The 19,086-nt window shown below is 40.1% G+C and overlaps 1 protein-coding gene and 1 long non-coding RNA gene across 6 annotated transcripts; both read right to left on the bottom strand.

Moving 5' to 3' along the window:
- Positions 1-897: 897 nt before the first annotated feature.
- Positions 898-13,887, bottom strand: LOC311149079 (dual specificity protein phosphatase 22-B-like; the record flags this gene model as incomplete). Its single annotated transcript, XM_084186188.1, has 7 exons — positions 898-1,050; positions 1,287-1,458; positions 1,544-1,660; positions 1,813-1,862; positions 11,860-11,942; positions 13,604-13,637; positions 13,867-13,887. 7 exons carry the CDS (start codon positions 13,885-13,887, stop codon positions 898-900), a joined length of 630 nt encoding a protein of 209 aa, XP_084042314.1.
- Positions 5,014-9,463, bottom strand: LOC311149080. Of its 5 annotated transcripts, none has more exons than XR_014615001.1 (6): positions 9,054-9,463; positions 8,752-8,852; positions 8,530-8,579; positions 7,832-7,925; positions 6,980-7,075; positions 5,014-6,062 (listed from the first exon to the last, which is right to left on the bottom strand). It is a non-coding gene; the product is annotated as an uncharacterized lncRNA (long non-coding RNA). The 5 variants fall into 5 exon arrangements; XR_014615002.1 differs by having other exon boundaries at positions 8,743-8,849; positions 9,054-9,462; XR_014615003.1 differs by having other exon boundaries at positions 8,743-8,852; positions 9,054-9,461.
- Positions 13,888-19,086: the final 5,199 nt, after the last annotated feature.

A 19,086-nucleotide genomic window follows, 5' to 3' on the forward strand; every position in this document is an offset into this window, starting at 1 on the left:
GCCTATTTGATTTTCATGATAAAATCTGTTAGCCTAATTTTCTATCTCCAGTAGGCTATAAATGAATACAAGTCTATCAATCGAAATCCAACTTTCAAATAAAGACCCAACAAACTTAATCAGTGAACCATTTTTTAATAAGTAGCCTATATAATCATTATAATTCGACATAGGCTAATTATCATTGTGTTAAAGCAGATCGCCTAGTGGGGATAAAATGAAAATGCAGCTGTAATTGGTGATATAGGCTAACTTTAACCACCTCTATAGACATGGAAACAGTAGACACATTTTAAGTAATTTTTTATATGCCATGGTCAAGAATAATCAATCAAAATCTCTGTTGGGCTATAAAGATACAGTGCTGCGTTTCACATAACTTTTAGGCCTATGAACATACAGAGATGTATGTTCCTAGTATTAGGCTCAACACAAAGCACACACACAAACCCACACACATCACACTCACAGAGGGGGAGGGAGTGTGTAATGGATGGAATTGGGGGAGATAGACATTAGAGGTTTACTCTCTCTCTCTCTCTCTGTGTGTAATATATGCTTGTAATCTATCTTTCCTAGGTGTTCAGATTGACTGCTCTTGCATGTTGCTGTGACTGTTAGGGGACAGGGGAGACCAAGACCCCAGTCGCACACAGGGACCACTGAGAAATCCCCTCATGACAATCTGTACGTTTTTTGTAATACAAAAATAAATAATTGCACATGATGTCTCCAGGAGAAAAGTTAGTACATTTTCAGTTGGTCTAACCTACAGTTGGTTGGACTGAATAAGAAACTCAGTCCCACCAATATCTATGAAGTGAGAAACAGTGATTGGCTGGGCATTGGGTGAGTGACAGGTGTCTGGCGTGGGTTGAGCAGGCAGGAGACATGGGGTCATGTGTTGCTGGTAGCTAGCTGAGCTGCCGTTGCTGTGGCCGTTGCTATGGACTCACTGATGGCCTGAGACTTCTGCAACAGAAGGGCTCCGATCTCCTCTTCATCATTAAAAAGGTTCTCCTTATACCTGTCCTTAAACCATACCCTATACTGAGGACAGAGACGGAGACAGGAGAGAGTGTCACAAGAGAGGGAGAGTTGAGGAGGAGAGAGAGAGTCATAAGAGAGGGAAAGATGAGAGGGAGCAGAGAAAGAGATTGATAGAGAGAAGACCCAAGAAAGAGTAGAGAACTTGTGAGAGAGAGATAAATAGATGAGAGGAGGAGAGAGAGAGAGGCAATAATCAGTGGGTGAAGAAAAGAGCAATAAAGACGACTGTCACTGACCTGTGCCACCTCTAGGTTCTCAAAGTCCTCTAGCTGGCGTAAGAACCCCATGTTAGGTCCAGCACAAGGCCGTACCACCCTCACCGCAGCTAACGACTCCACCCAGCCCCGCCCAGTAACTGTCATGATGTACGCCACCACCAACGTAACACTACGGGACACACCTGCCACACTGGGAACACATCAGTCAATCAATTACAGAAATTATAATGTCATCAATACATTCAATCAAATATCAATACATAAACAATTCTCACCAGTGGACCAGGCAGCCTTTCCCTTTGAGTCTGGACTCATGGATGAATACGATGCTGTCCTTAAAAAATGGGGTCCTGAAGACAGATATAAAGCTTGGACTAGGACTGCAGTTTGAGCTAATAAACCAACATTTAGGGGATGTAAAATGTAATGTATATCTTTTGTTAATTAACCACGCACACGTACACACACACCAACGCACCTGGCACGTACACACACACACATCGTACACACACACAAACACAGACCCACACACACACACACTTACAGGTTTTGTTTGGAGGCATCAGCAGCAGGAATGCAGAGGTATTTCATCTCCTGTGGAAGAGAACAACTGGAGCTGAACAACAAGTCAACAACATATAAAACATTGACAGACCCAATTTGACGTTTCACATTATGCATTTGGGTCTATAAACATTGTGTCATAATACAGTATGCCAACATACTGTGTCTAGTTATCAGGCTCTTTATCACTTCAGTTTGAACTCTGTGGTGTTGGGGTCTGCTGCTCTCTTCCTCTTTCAGGTCCTAAAAGGGACAAACCCCATGCAGTAGCACATCATGACAATGCAGGTTTACTCTGTGTGTGTGTGTGTGTGTGTGTGTGTACATGTGTGTGTGCATGTGTGTGTTCATGTGTGTGTGTGTGTGTGGTGAATGTGCACCTGACAGCTGATGGTGAACCATGGCCTCAGCGGGCAGAAACTAAGCATCCCATTATGACTGCACCTCTGCAAAAAACCCTCTGCGATACAGATAGCCACGGTAGTCCTCCAACGGGACAGCTCAGACAGCCACACGCACACACACACACACACACACACCACCGATAGACAGTAGAACGGATGTAAGAGCAGTCCGAAATCTCATTTTGACTTTATATTTTCTAATCATCTAATTAATGAGTCATCATAATCTAATCAAATCCAATTGTATTTGCCACATGCGCCGAAAACAACAGGAGTAGACCTTACAGTGAAATGCTTACTTACAAGCCCTTAACCAACAATGCAAATAGTCCGGGTAGCCATGATTAGCTGTTCAGGAGTCTTATGGCTTGGGGGTAGAAGCTGTTAAGAAGCCTTTTGGACCTAGACTTGGTGCTCCGGTACCGCTTGCCGTGCGGTAGCAGAGAGAACAGTCTATGACTAGGGTGGCTGGAGTCTTTGACAATTGTTAGGGCCTTCCTCTGACGCCGCCTGGTATAGAGGTCCTAGATGGCAGGAAGCTTGGCCCCAGTAATGTACTGGGCCGTACGCACTACCCTCTGTTGTGCCTTGCGATCGGAGGCTGAGCAGTTGCCATACCAGGCGGTGATGCAACCAGTCAGGATGCTCTCAATGGTGCAGCTGTATAACTTTTTGAGGATCTGAGGACCCATGCCAAATCTTTTCAGTCTCCTGAGGGGGAATAGGCTTTGTCGTGCCCTCTTCACGACTTTCTTGGTGTGTTTGGACCATGATAGTTTGTTGGTGATGTGAACACCAAGGAACTTGAAGCTCTCAACCTGTTCCACTACAGCACCGTCGATCGGAATGGGGGTGTGCTCAGTCCTCTTTTTTAACCTGTTGTCCACAATCATCTCCTTTGTCTTGATCACGTTGAGGGAGAGGTTGTTATCCTGGCACCACACGGCCAGGTCTCTGACCTCCTCCCTATAGGCTGTCTCATCGTTGTCGGTGATCAGGCCTACCACTGTTGTAGCGTCTGCAAACTTAATGATGGTGTTGGAGTCGTGCCTGGCCATGCAGTCATGGGTGAACAGGGAGTGCAGGAGGGGACTGAGCATGCACGCCTGAGGGGCCCCCGTGTTGAGGATCAGTGTGGCAGATGTGTTGTTACCTACCCTTACCATCAGGAAGTCCAGGATCCAGTTGCAGAGGGAGGTGTTTAGTCCCAGGGTCCTTAGCTTAGTGATGAGCTTTGAGGGCACTATGGTGTTGAACGCTGAGCTGTAGTCAATTAATAGCATTCTCACGTAGGTGTTCCTCTTGTCCAGGTGGGAAAGGGCAGTGTGGAGTGCAATAGAGATCACATCATCAGTGGATCTGTTGGGGCGGTATGCACATTGGAGTGGGTTGAGGGTTTCTGGGATAATGGTGTTGATGTGAGCCATGACCAGCCTTTCAAAGCACTTCATGGCTACAGACGTGAGTGCTATGGGTCGGTAGTCATTTAGGCAGGTTATCTTAGTGTTCTTGGGCACAGGGACTATCGCGGTCTGCTTGAAACATGTTGGTATTACAGACTCAGTCAGGGACATGTTGAAAATGTCAGTGAAGACACTTGCCAGTTGGTCAGCGCATGCTCGGAGTACACGTCCTCGTAATCAGTCTGGCCCTGCGGCCTTGTGAATGTTGACCTGCTTAAAAGTCTTACTCACTTCGGCTACGGAGAGCTTGATCACATAGTCATCCGGAACAGCTGACGCTCTCATGCATGCTTCAGTGTTGCTTGCCTCGAAGCGAGCATAGAAGTGAGCATAGTTACCGACAATACAACACTGTCAAGATCAATAATCATCATAGCAATTTGTCATGACCACAACTTACCACACAACTCTAACCAAAACTGTGTGCAATGAATTAGATTTAGAAAAATACACCACAATTAATACATAGAAGATTAATGCTGAGAAGCATTCCCAATTTCTGCTAAAATTGCTAATGTCAACTTCACCAGGTTGCTAACTAACCTTTTCCCTCTCCAAAACCACAGAGCCATCTTCCCAGAAATCAATCACTATAACCATGAAAGTTGACTGTTGGGTATGCAAATAAACCCTCCATCCGGCTTGCAATTAGTCTGCAAAGAGCTGAGTCATAGAGGCTTGCTAAACAGTTAGAATGATAAAGTATTCTCCAGTAGTGTGACGACTCGCCAACGATTTACTTATAGTTGTATTATTACACTGTAAACCCTAATAAGTTCACATAACTCAAAAATTATTTTGTAACAGATTACACAAAAATATTTTAGTGATGTTTTTAAATGTTTTAAGTTTACATAAAATAAAAATTATATTTACAGTTGCCTTAAATTATCTCAATGTTATATTATAAATATTGATATTCCTCAACTTATAATTATGGATTAATTCACTTAAAATTTTCAATATTTTTCAACTCATATAATGTGGGAAATACACTCAAAATTTTCAATATTTTTCAACTCATATAATGTGGGAAATACACTCAAAATTTTCAATATTTTTCAACTCATATAATGTGGGAAATACACTCAAAACTTTCAATATTCTTCAACTCATAAATGTGGGAAATACACTCAATATTAAATATTCTTCAACTCATATAATGTGTGAAATACACTCAAAATTTTCAATATTCTTCAACTCATAATGTGGGACATGCAATCAAAATTAATTCTAAACTGAAATACTGATGTCGGTCCATTACACAATTATAATCAGCGAATAATGTTAGAAAACATGAAAGTGACACCACAGTGACAATTTAACTTTTTTTTTATTCAACACAATGTGCTTTTAAAAAGGCACGAATCAAAAGGAGCTCAGTCAAAACAAAGTGCTTGTCATAAATTAAAACAAAAAAGGAAGTGACTCCATAAAAACAAAATGTGTTTTAAAGTACATTAAGTGTTAATAGTTCCATATTCTGATAGTGGTCATTGCTACAGAGGGTAGATTCAGTATTTTCGGTCTCCATATCACATTATTCAGAAAACATTATGATAAAAACTCACAAAGGCTTCATGTTAAAATTCAATAAGATTCTAATTATAATCCATCCTCAACAGCAATAACAACTATTAGAATGTGGAGCCATTTAAAACGTTTTGGCACTTACTGTACCTTGAAGGCTGCAACTAACTTTTTTAAAATAAAACATTCAAATAAAAGTACTGGTTTCTACAGTGCCGTACTTCAACTGGCAACATCAAGGTAAGCATTAGGTCACACAACATTAAACATGTATAGTGCATGAATTCAACAGTCGTTTCCCACAACTACAGTGCAAAAACTTGGGCTTGGCAATACGTCAATGTTGTGATATTTATCTATTAACAATCAATGTATTAAATCTGAGGTAGTAGAGGCAAACAGTGTAACATATTAAACATGAGGTAGAAGAGGCAAATTATTACATTTGTAAAGAGGGGAAAAAAACAAAAAACATCCTCAATACTCAGCTCAACAAATAGTCCATTCTGAGTGATTCACTCATTGAACAAATCATTCTTCAGTGTCAGTAGACGCCCTTTCAGTGGTTTGTTGTCCTCAAGACACATCACAACTTTTTGGATAAATGTGAATGTAAGCTCGAGATTCTTTGGGTACTGTAGGTCTAGTGCATAGACATACCCAAAGAGCAGGATAAATGAGTCAGCCAGGTTTGTGGGACCACTCACAAGTATTTCATCTTCCACGACAATACAGATGCTCTCAGGGCTGAAGAGGGCCGCATCAGTAGTATCATCAGTGACAACTGTCAGGAGAGCCACCGGAGTGTCAGTGAGGTCTGGACCATCTGCTGACTATAAAACACAAATAATACAAAAATGAGTTCAGCCCCTCAAGGATACAAATCATGCTAATGATGTCTAGACATTACGGTCACTTTGCACTTAGACTGCAGCTAAGCTACATGTTTAAACTATTTTCTTTACACATGCTTATTATTTTATGTTAGTTTCACACCTACCTGTAAGCATACTTTTTGTTTAGTGGAATTCTTTATACTTACCTTTTCATTTATGTAATTTCTACATGTCAGTTTGCAGAATAACAACTCAAGGAAACTTCATAAACAGGTTCTGGGGGCTATTCCAGAAAGGAGGTTCAACAAACTGAGCCTAACCCTGAACTCAGAGTTGACTTACCCTGTGAAGTGAAACTGAGTTTTCAGTTACAGAACAGCTGATCTGAGTTAGGTAAGTTGACTCAGAGTACGTTAACTCGGAGTTGAGCTTGTGCCTGACGACTAGTAAAAAGCCATCATCAATGGAGCTCCGATACGGTTATTCACCATGGCAACGGGAGAAAACAGGAAGCAGACATTTTCTGGCTGCGGCTGTTATATAAATCACTGACAGAGTTTCAGATGCAGTCGTCTTTTCATTTTGAATTTAACATCACTTTATTTTATATTAGCCTTTAAGGAAGTGGTTGAATGTTGTTCAATGTTTTATTTTAGGCTATTTTGTTTTATTTAAAATCGGCTGAAAATGAAATATAAAAACATTTTATCTCATACTCAATGCGGCGACAAACTAGAAACACGGACTTTGAAATTACGTTGTTGGAAAAAATACAATTGGCTATACTGATGGTTTTCACATAACCTGCTTTCTGGAATGCCCCTCTGGTTCTCCTATAGTTCTTTGAGTGATGTCATGTTTAAGCTGACTGAATAGCTAAGCAAAGGGATTGATAGTGAGGCCAGTACACTTACATTACAGGTCCTGAAAAACTTGGAGGCATCTTCACGCAGGTACACAGGAAGTGCACGAAGGACGAGGGCCCGTCTCATATTTACATCACGTTGTTCCTACATGGACAAAAAATATCCATTACAATAATAATTACACAAATATCAAAAACATTCATTGTACACTAATTATAGTAAAAATGAAAATGTTAAAAGATAAGCAAGTTAGTTATTAACAAGCAAAGCATCAAAGTTGTGTGCTTATAGATCTGCTATTTCTGTTGTTGTTCTTTGTATTTAACAAAGTATTAATAAAGGGTTCAAGTGATCAACTGTTGACCCCACAGTTGAGATAAAAACATTTAGAGAAATAGCAAAAGAATGACTGTGGAAACACATAAAATAAAACCAATTATTAGTGTAACCCTCTCACCAGGCTCGAATTTGACTCTCACGATATTACCTTATTTAGAATATCTGAACAGCATGGGATATTAGGTGAGAAGGACATCTCCAATAAGAATCCCTATTGTAAACTTGCTAGGGTGAATGACAAATAGGGTATTAACTTCAGATAGAATGATTATAGACTTGGTTATTGTTATAAGGATATGCTTTCCCATGCATTAAATGAAACTGAAACAGTAAATGACTCCACCAATACAACAGACATAAGGTTCAAGATCTATATTAATCAAATGTTCAATGTATCACATCAAAAGAAATACAAATTATAAACCCCAATGATTTTTCCACAACCCCATGTCCAAATTATTTGCAAGCTTGCTTAAACCCTGGGCGCGCGTTGGAGCTCATAAAAAAAAATGATGACATACATAAAGTCCCGAAGTCCACCCCACATTTGTAGTTACTCACTACTTGTAGATAATGCCTCAGCAAAATATAGTAGTTCTGTGCAGGTGTCCTCACAAGATCCACCGCGAACACAGCTATCAATGCAGCCAGTACTCTGTAGCAGAAACAGACATCCGTTGGAAACCCGAACTGATCGTCACAAGCAATTCTCTCCAAGTCTTGCACGATGCTAGGCTAACCTCTAGGATGTCGAATGTCTCCACAATGCGACGGCAGCTTCAGTCTCCACTTGGTCTTTCTTAACTAAATAATAAACACTCTCTTATAGAATTAAAATCAGGATTTACCTTAAAAAAAACTATGTAGGTATGGTTTTGTTCTCTCTTTATCGTTTCCTTTGGTCGTTTTTCCTTCACCAACCCCACTAACGTCTCTCCTCTCCCTTCTTTCAACTTTTCCCTCCCTTTTCTTTCCCGGCAACCAGTCCACTCTCCCATTGGCCACAACTTAACAAGTTAGCTCATTGGTCAAAACTTTAACGAGATACGTGGGAAATTTAAACTTAAAAGTAAACCAACCTATTCACTTGTAAAACATTTTTAAAACATTGCTTCAAAAGAAATGCATTAATGACATTACAAATCAGGAGCTATTCGATCACCTTTTAAATCTAATACCAATGAATTATAACAAATACACTCTATACTTGGTTTTAGGAATGTATTACATTAGTAACACTATTTCATAATACATCCTACCTGAACTGTTAAAAGGATTTCGAGATGATCTCACAACCACACACTTGAGCCTAGGAAGAAATACAAACACAGGCCTGGTTAGCATCATGATAACACACTCACATTATGTTGTTTAGCATTGTTCGTTTCACGCTAGCACACACGTACACACAGCTCGATAACGTAAAATATTTACTGTGTAAGGCAGACACTTATTGAAATAAGGATACTCACAGTACGCACTTGCATTACCGGCGAACAGCGAAAACTCATGGACCTTGCTCCACCGTCAATATCCCGGGCAAACATGCATTATGGGAAATGTAGTTCATCCAGGAAACCTGCTGATAACGTTACAACGTTGTAAGATGAAGTAACGTAACGTATTTATCACATATTTAACAACTTCTAAAGTTACAATTACTTGGATTTTTACACTATTTACAACGAATATTCACTGTGCACATTGTACAAATGTATTCCCAGTTCCACATTTAAGACTATCGAAATTCAATTGAAAAAAAAACAAAAACAGAGTTACTTACCAAATCAGAGGTGATGATAAGATGGCGCTTAAGAAAACGAGGGCAATAAGACTAATGATAAAAACGGAGGTGGTGGTGGTTTCAAGCGGGCAGCATAAAAGTGCGCATTGCAAACAAATTAAAACAAATTAAACTGTGTTCCACATCCACACGGGCGGCCCAAACATCCCCGCATCTCGGCTAAATTCAAGATGGCTGACTCAGCTTTCCTGAGAGAGAGATGACCCACCCACCAGAACGTCATGACGTCGATAACGTCATGACACTACCTAAACTTTTTGAGCGTTCCACACAAATTACCTATAAAATATTGAGCCCTCTTCAATTAAAGTGGCATAAATCTCAACAGAGCTCAAAACTTTATAGTTTGGTCAACTGCATAACGACATTTGACTGTTATGACCTTATTACTTATGAGCTAGTACAACTGTTTGGGAATACAGTGTATAGTAATTGGCCCAAGTGGGAATAGGCCTTTATCCCTGTTATAACCAAGGATGAAGTTAGTGAAACAGCATTGTTTTGAGTCTTTGTGTTCAATATGTACTTTGAATATAACCTGACCAGACTGGGTAGTGATACTGTATTAGAAGTTGCCATTCTCTCTTCAGCATAATAATAGTGAAAGCACACTACTGTACACACAACAACTAACTGAGATGCTGTCACAGACTGATAAAGTGTAAAGAGATTGGGATATGGTTTTCAGGCGGTTTTCAATTAGAAAATATGAAAGTTCCGAGACAATAGTTGTGTATGTGTGTTTGTACACAAATATGGTGTATTTTGTGTTTTCTTGCTTTTCAGTGCAACTGAAACAGCTGCAGTCAACAGCACTGAATGAAAACTAGTTGCTAACCGCACAGCTCATTTTGGCATTCTCAGTTTGAGATTTGTCCTCTTGCCATCTGTACTTATCTCACACAAACACATCTTTCTCATATACAAACATATTTGAACATCCGAATGAAGCCCTTTCTGAAAAACCACAGATACTTTCATGTAATTATGAATATGCAGGCAGGTCACCTGTGATACAAGTCAGTATTCGACATCCATCCATGTCCGAGGGCTTCGGGAGATGACGTGGAAACTGGCCACTAGGGGCAACATTGAGCACTGATACCTTCAAGTAGGTTTCCGTTTTTGCTAGGGCATTGTGGATGGGCGTAAGTAGTGATGTTACGTTTGATACCGGAGCTCCGAGGCATGCGTCGAAATTGCTAAGCAGCTAACTTCAAGCAGTGAGCCAATGCGTGTATCAGTTTATCAGAAGTACGTCATCAATGACGTCCGAAGCTTCGTTTGAAGACGTGCTTTTTCAAATCATGTGTTGCAAAATGCGAGCTTCCACAGATTTGGCTGTGGTGCAGTGCTTTTTTTTATTCCAAGCTTCTTTCAAACACCGACCTCTAGTGTACACCGTACTTACAAATATAGTTAGGATTTTGTTCAAAACATTTCACCTGACCGGTAGTTTGGCAGGTAGAGGAGGGAACTATGGAACATTCAGGGACGTGAGGGTATGAGATTGAATCCTGTTGAAAATGGTTCTTTCTGCACTGTGTTCAAATAATTTGTTTTATTTAATATAGTATAAGCTTCTGTCGTAAGCATCCTAAATAATGCCTTAGATTCAGTTTTTTAAAATAGTGAACTTGAAAGCAAAAAAAGGTGTGGTAACTTTACAAGGATTATCCACTCGCGTTTCAATGTTCATTGCCTTTCCTTGCAAACTACAAAATAAAGGGGTACAGCCATGTACAAACGGTAGAAAACAGGAGAGCGATATACTCAACTCAACATGAGGTAGTTTCCCATTAATACTGTGCCAACTCTGGGTAATGACATCACATGAGGGTAAAGGTCACGGTCAACACCAATGTCCATAATAACCATGCTTCCATGAATAGTAATAATACTATACTGCAGTTAAGTACACCTATTCAGTAGGAATTATTTATATAGTGTCCACACTATAACAAAAGGGAAGCATGATGTAAGATGCAAACCTGGTATTCCAACTGATAATAGGCTACTAAAGCCACGCTTTTGGAACCGTAATTTTCTGAGTGTAGAACCCCATTGTCTTGTGAGTGATACCAGAAGTCTAATACTTTCCATATAACCATTGAAAATGGGGATAGGAAAGTTTGACTTTCAATACAATTTTAGTTTTCTATTTCAGGAGTCGTAACAGAGAAGTATGTATTGGTGACATAATAAATACTGTTTGAGCATTTGACTCAGTACACAGCAACAATTACTTATGGGTATTTTTTTCTTCTACAACTGTCTGAGAATCATTATTATACAGGCATTGAGGCATAGAACCTTTGACTATAATATACTGTTTACAAAACACACAGCCTAATATAGAAAGAACAGAACACAATGTAATGATTATATCAAGTTCAGCCCCTATATCGCTATTGGAGATATGACTGTGATCAAGTAGGATCAAGTGGGTGTTAGTTGTTCAAGATCAAGCATAGCCTCCCAAGGTTATGATATAAGTAGAGTAGGATCAAAAATTATCTCTACTTATCATTCCATTCAACTACTGCAACCAGCTATTATTCCATACTAATATAACAAGGCAGGCAGTAGACTGATTGGTCACGTTAAACTGCTGAGCCCAATATCACACAGGTCATAACTCCAAGGGCTGGTTCCCTGGACACAGATTAAGCCAAGTCCTGGACTAATATACATTTTCAATGGAGAATCTCCATTCCATTGAGCATTCTTTTAAATCCAGGACTAGGCTTAATCTGTGTCCAGGGCGGGCAAGGCATAGTCTCACCTCTAGGATGGGGGCAGCGGTGTCATGGATGGACAGGATGTGGGTGATATTGTGTTTCGCCAACAGCTCCCTGTCCCGCGCATCTGAGGATAGGAAACATATATATATAATATAATATAATATGTAATTTAGGATATGCTTTTATCCAAACCGACTTACAGTACAGTGAGTGCTAACATTTGAAGTATATGTACATGATCTCTGCAGGAATCAAACCCACGACCCTGGAGTTGCTAGCACCACACACTTACCAGCTGAGAAAAATCACGTAGGCCCTGTCCTCAAATCATAAAGACCCCAGGTACTCCAGTCCTAAATAAAGAGTTTTCTGCTCAACAACAACAACCAACTCCCCAAGGATCTCCAAGCAAACAAGCTCTCGCAAACAGTTTTTTTAAATTATTTGAACTGAAAGAAAAACCGGAAAAAAAACAGTGTTTCTAAAACAGACCAACACCTTGGTACAAAAGCAAGAAACAGTAAACGTTCTAATCAAATTCAGTCTTTAAAAGGAAGCTAAAGGTTCTCTGCTTAGGACAGATGTGCCAAGGGCATGTTTTCTCACGCTGGGTTGGTTTACTGAATGGTGAGGTGATATATAGATCACATAAATTATTTAGAAGCAAAATATGCTCACTGGGAAATACATTTAGAGCAAAATAGCACACACATATACAGTGGGGTCCGAAATTATTGACACCCTTGATAAAGGTGAGCAATAATGAAAGTATAAAATAAATAACTCAAATACTGAGCTGTATTGTAGGCTAAACAAATGGGAAATTATATTATTTTATATTAATACAATTTTGTTTAACAAGTAATACCTTTTCTTCAAAAAGGTAGGGGTAAAAAGTATTGATACCCCTAAAGATTCTTATAAATAAAGTAGTCAGAAGTTAAGTATTTGGTCCCATATTCCTTGCACGCAATGACTTCATCAAGCTTGTGAATCTACAGACTTGCTGGATGCATTTGCGGTTAATTTAGGTTGTGTTTCAGATTATTTTGTTCCCAATAGAAATGAATGGTAAATAATATATTATGTCATTTTGGAGTCACTTTTATTCTAAATAAGAATATAATTTGTTTGTACATTATACTTCTACATATACTTCTACATTAATGTGGATGCTACCATGGTTACGGATAATCCTCAATTAATCATGAATAATGATGAGTGACAAAGTTACAGAGGGTTAAAGATCATAGCCCCAAGACATGCTATAACCTCTCACCACCAATAACAGGGGAGGTTAGCATGTCTTGGGGCTATGATCTTTGACCCTCTGTAACTTTGTCACTCATCATTATTCACGATTTAATCAGGATTATCTGTAATCATGGTAGCATTCACATTAATGTAGAAGTGTTTAGAAACATATTCTATTCTTATTTACAATAAAAGTGACTGAACAATTTCACAATACATGATTTACCATTCATTTCTATTGGGCACAAAATAATCTAAAACACAAACAAAATGAACTGTAAATGCCTTTTTCATCTTTATCAAGGCAGTCAATCATTCCGGACCCCACTGTAGATGCTTATTACACAAGCACACACTCTTATTACATAAAGACACCCTCACAACTGTGCCTTAGCTGATCTGTGTAAAGATCTGGAAAACTGAACAGCAGGTATGGGACACCCACTGCTACACACATGCCTTACACACAAGCAAACACACACCCACACACACAAACACACACACACACACACAGTGAGGGAATTACTTTACCTTTGAAGTTTCCCAGATAGAGATCAGGCAGCACCTAAAATGTGAAATACATGTTTATTCTCAAGTTATTCTACATAGCCTATAATAATAATAATAATAAAGAGCCCGTTAATTGTGGCCTATTTACTGTAGTATATCTTTGAGTCATTGTATTTAACTGAATTTCTATAGCTTAATTTTTCTGTAAATCAAAAGCAGATGATGTCATTCCGAGAAAGCTTTGGACACACACGTGCTCCAATTGACATAATTATTACCGCTACCTTGTTTATTCCATTCCCCATGTCCTGGGAAGAAAATATCCCTCTGCCAGACGCTTCAATCTAATGCTTAAATGTCTTACTCGAAATTGATGCAAATCTTTTATAGCATAGTAGTCTGAACAGCCTGTTTGAAATGTAGCCAATATTTTCGGGATAATTTATCTCCCAGAAGCTGGTAGCAGGTGACAAGTCCTTTCAACAGGCAGATAGAAGTCTTTCGTTGCGTGTAGTTTTCAGGTCATTCGATCTCCTCCGGTTCCTAATTCAATATCTATTGAATGAGACCTTGGGAGATCTGATAGAGTGTGCGTGGCACCGGGTTTACGCGTTGTGGTCATGGCTGCAGACAGTCGATTAATCTGACTGTTGGTCATTAATTGACGTAATGTGACCTTAACCCTGCTATGTGAGTGTTTTGGTATGTGGCCATCCCGTGGCCACTGCTCTCTGGGGCTAAATATATGTCTCAGTGGAGTGGAGATAGACAGAGAGATCCTCCCTGACAGGTCTGGGGCTATAAGGGAGAGCCTGGGGGCAGAGGCAAGCCCATAGCCCATACCTACAATAGCCTATATAACCCACAGAGCTCCAACAGAGCCCCAATAATGAATCTCTCAGTTGCTCTCAACTTTTAACCATCTACTCACCACAAAGCAAATTCTCCAGTGCTAAATCAACATTGACAGTTTTCAATTTAATACTGTGCCAGTGTCTATACAGGCCCACACTTTTGAGTGTTAAATTAAAACAGTGCTTAGTGCTGACACTGTTACACTTTGTCAGTGTTAGGAAATTAACAGTTTCAGTGTTATGCAATAACACCTCGTATATACCGAACAAAAATATAAACGCAACATGTAAAGTGTTGTTCCCATGTTTCATGAGCTGAAATAAAAGATCCCCGAAATTTTCCATACGCACAAAATATTTTTCCTCTCACATGTTGTGCACAAATTTGTTTACATCCCTGTTAGTGAGCATTTTTCCTTTGCCAAGATAATGCATCCACCTGACAGGTGTGGCACATCAAGAAGCTGATTAAAAGCATGATCATTACACAGGTGCATCTTGTGCTGGGGACAATAAAAGGCCACTCTAAAATGTGCAGTTGGAATGCATCTGCATGGTCGTCGTCCTCACCAGGGTTTTGACCTGACTGCAGTTCAGCTTCATAACTGACTTCAGTAGGCAAATGCTCACCTTCGATTGCCACTGGCTTGCTGGAGAAGTGTGCTCTTCACGGATTAATTCCGGTTTCAACTGTACCAGGCAGATGGCAGCCAGTGTGTATGGCGTCGTGTAGGTGAGCGGTTTGGTGAGGTCAATGTTGTGAGCAGAGTGCCCTATGGTGGCGGTGGGGTTATGGTATGGGCTGCCATAAGCTATAGACAATAAACACAATTGCTTTTATCAATGGCAATTTGAATGCACAGAGATATCATGACGAGATCCTGAGGCCCATTGTCGTGCCATTCATCCGCCGCCATCACCTCATGTTTCAGCATGATAATGCACGGCCCCATGTCGCAAGGATCTGTACACATTTCTAGAAGCTTACAATGTCCCAGTTCTTCCATGGCCTGCATACTCACCAGACATGTCACCCATTGAGCATGTTTGGGATGCTCTGGATCGACAGCGTGTTCCAGTTCCCGCCAATATCCAGCAACTTCGCACAGCCATTGAAGAGGATCAACTCTATGCGAAGGAGATGTGTCGCACTGCATGAGGCAAATGATGGTAACACCAGACACTGACTGGTTTTCTGATCCATGCCCCTACTTTTTTTTAAGGTATCTGTGACCAGCAGATGCATATCAGTATTCCCATTCATGTGAAATCCATAGATTAGGGCCTAATGAATTGATTTCAATTGACTGATTTCCTTATATGAACTGTAACTCAGTAAAATCTTTGAAATTGTTGCATTTATATTTTTGTTCAGTGTACTATTTTTAACACTAGGAAGTGTATATAGTTTACACCAATGGTGTTATGCAATAACACCTAATTTGGTATTTTTAACATTAGGAAGTGTATATAGTTTGCACCAACACCTCATATATTATTTTAAACCACTACACCAAAAGGTCCATATCTCTTGACTAGGTCACACAGTGTTGGGTTAAGAACAGCACAATACTTTTTACAAGTCTTTATTGACATATGCTTCTACGTACGCATTTACAAACACGTCAGAACTGGTAGCCAACGTGCTCAAACATCAATTACCACTAGACCACTTAAACTGGGATAACACTTTCACTCACAGTTGGCCAAAAATAACTAATTCAAAGCCACGCCCCCACTAAGCCACTAATTTCCCAGTGTGACTTGCCTTTTCGAGTGAATTGTAGAGTTACCACCCATGACTGTATTTGTTAGTGACAGAGGCAAATCAAATGAAATCAAATTGTATTTGTCACATGCGCCAAATACAACAGGTGTAGACTTTACTGTGAAATTCTTACTTACAAGCCCTTAACCAACAATGCAGTTTTAAGAAAAATAAGAGTTGAGAAAATATTTACTAAATTAACTAAAGTTAAAAAAAGAAGAGTAACAATAAAATAACAATAACGAGTCTATATACAGGGGGTACCGGTACCGAGTCAATGTGCAGGGGTACAGGTTAGTCAAGGTAATTAAGGTAACACGTACATGTAGATAGGGGTGAAGTGACTATGCACTTTACTTTGTTGAATTCGTTCATTTTCAGTCCTGTGGACTTCACCAAATTAGTTCTTACTGTTGTTGAACGTTATCATTACAAGTAAACTGATTATGACAATACATATATCATGAGGCTTTACTTTGATGGCCAAGATTTACCTCCTGGTTTACATGCCACATCGGGCCAGCAAGTCTGATTATGCTGGCTTGCAATGTTATGTGTAATTCCTATTGGAATCCAGCCAAAGTTAGGACATCCAACAGTTTTAATTTTTATTCAACCACATCCTGCATTCAGAATGACTGTCAAGGTTAGGAACATTGATAATGGAGACTACCTAAACCATTTAAACTAGAACAACCATTTCAGTAACAGGTGCAATAAATCTAACTAACTGATTGGATTAGTTTAGAAAAATGTGTGTTATCTATCTTGGTGTAACATAAGATTAATCAATTAATCAATGTACATGCAAAAACACAGATATTAAAAACAACCAAAAAAATCTAGCTGCAGTAGCACATGCTGGGAATTATGATAATGATGGTGAAACAATGTGGTTTTGATGATCCACAGAGTAAAACTGACACAATCACACCCTCCCACTCAACAATGGTTGGCCCCATGTTTTGGGCATAGGGTTGAGATAGCAATAAGACAATTCTGTTTCTCACAAAAATGGACTATAAAGTATCAATTGATTACATTCGGTTCAATTCTATATTCTTCTGCTGCTGATGATGCTGTTGTTATTGTGGTAGGTTATTCTATTACATTATTTTAGTCATGTCAATTACAGTAATCCTTGCCATTAAAATTGTTTCACCTCCACTGTTCTGTGATGCATTTTTAGCAGAGCTTTGTGTCTTGCCTCAGTGTGTTCCTGTGTGTGGTTTGTGTGTACAGCATGCGTTGGCTTGCAGCTGAGAGGAGAGGCGTTTACAATAAAAGAGAAGTTTCATGAAGAGAAACATTCATAGAGATATGATGGGTGTGTGGGTGCATGGTACCTGGGGGTGAAGAACCAATGCACGGTGCAGAAGTATGTATACCTACACTGGTGAAAGTAAGGGGGGAGAGGCCATGGGGGGAGAGGGTGTTTGAGACAGTTATGAGGGAGCCGGCTCCGTCGTAGCCGGCCGCGACCGGGAGACCCATGGGGCGGCGCACAATTGGCCCAGCGTCGTCCAGGGTAGGGGAGGGAATGGCCGGCAGGGATGTAGGTCAGTTGGTAGAGCATGGCGTTTGCAATGCCAGGGTTGTGGGTTCAATTCCCACGGGGGGCCAAATAATGTATGCACTCACTAACTGTAAGTCGCTCTGGATAAGAGCGTCTGCTAAAAATGACTAAAATGTAAAAAAAAATGGAGGTGCACTCTAAAAATGACTCTTCGGATCAACCTAAAAAAATGACTTCAACTGGTTACAAGTAAATGAGTTAGGTTCTCTGAATTGAACAAAAACTAAATTTGTTGAAACCAAATATATGATTCAATGCCAACTGTTATTTTATTATTTAGAAACCTATATTTGAAGTTGCAACCTATTTCTTTCATCACTCAACTTACTTTTCCCCTTTGGTTGAACCTAAAATTACAAATACAAACTAATATTTCATTTAAACTAATTTTTTCATCTTGTTCTAAGTTCACTTTTTACTTTGGAATTGCCTATCCACATTTCCTTAATTGGGTTAGAAGGAATTATATAAATTCCTTTACATTTACATAATTTAGCAGACGCTCTTATTCAGAGCGACTAACAAATTGGTGCATTCAACTTATGATAGCCAATGGGACAACCACTTTTTTATCTTTTTTTTGGGGGGGGTGGGGGAAGAAGGATTACTTTATACTATTCCAGGTATTCCTTAAAGAGGTAGGGTTTCAAGTGTCTCCGGAAGGTGGTCAGTGACTCCGCTGTCCTGGCGTCGTAAGGGAGCTTGTTCCACGATTGGGGTGCCAGAGCAGCAAATAGCTTTGACTGGGCTGAGCGGGAACTGTGCTTCCATAGAGGTAGGGGAGCTAGCAGGCCAGAGGTGGATGAACGTAGTGCCCTCGTTTGGGTGTAGGGTCTGATCAGAGCCTGAAGGTAAGGAGGTGCCGTTCCCCTCACAGCTCCGTAGGCAAGCACCATGGTCTTGTAGTAGATGCGAGCCTCAACTGGAAGCCAGTGGAGTGTGTGGAGGAGCGGGGTGACATGAGAAAACTTGGGAAGGTTCAACACCAGACGGGCTGCAGCGTTCTGGAAAAGTTGTAGGGGTTTAATGGCACAGGCAGGGAGCCCAGCCAACAGCGAGTTGCAGTAATCCAGACGGGAGATGACAAGTGCCTGGATTAGGACCTGTTCCGCTTTCTGTGTAAGGTAGGGTCGTACTCTGCAAATGTTGTAGAGCATGAACCTGCAGGATCGGGTCACAGCTTTGATGTTAGCGGAGAACGACAGGGTGTTGTCCAGGGTCACGCCAAGGTTCTTTGCACTCTGGGAGGAGGACACAATGGAGTTGTCAACTGTGATGGCGAGATCATGGAGCGGGCAGTCCTTCC

The sequence above is a fragment of the Coregonus lavaretus genome, assembly GCF_964263955.1.
Source record: "Coregonus lavaretus genome assembly, chromosome: 21".
NCBI classification, from domain to species: Eukaryota; Metazoa; Chordata; class Actinopteri; order Salmoniformes; family Salmonidae; genus Coregonus; species Coregonus lavaretus.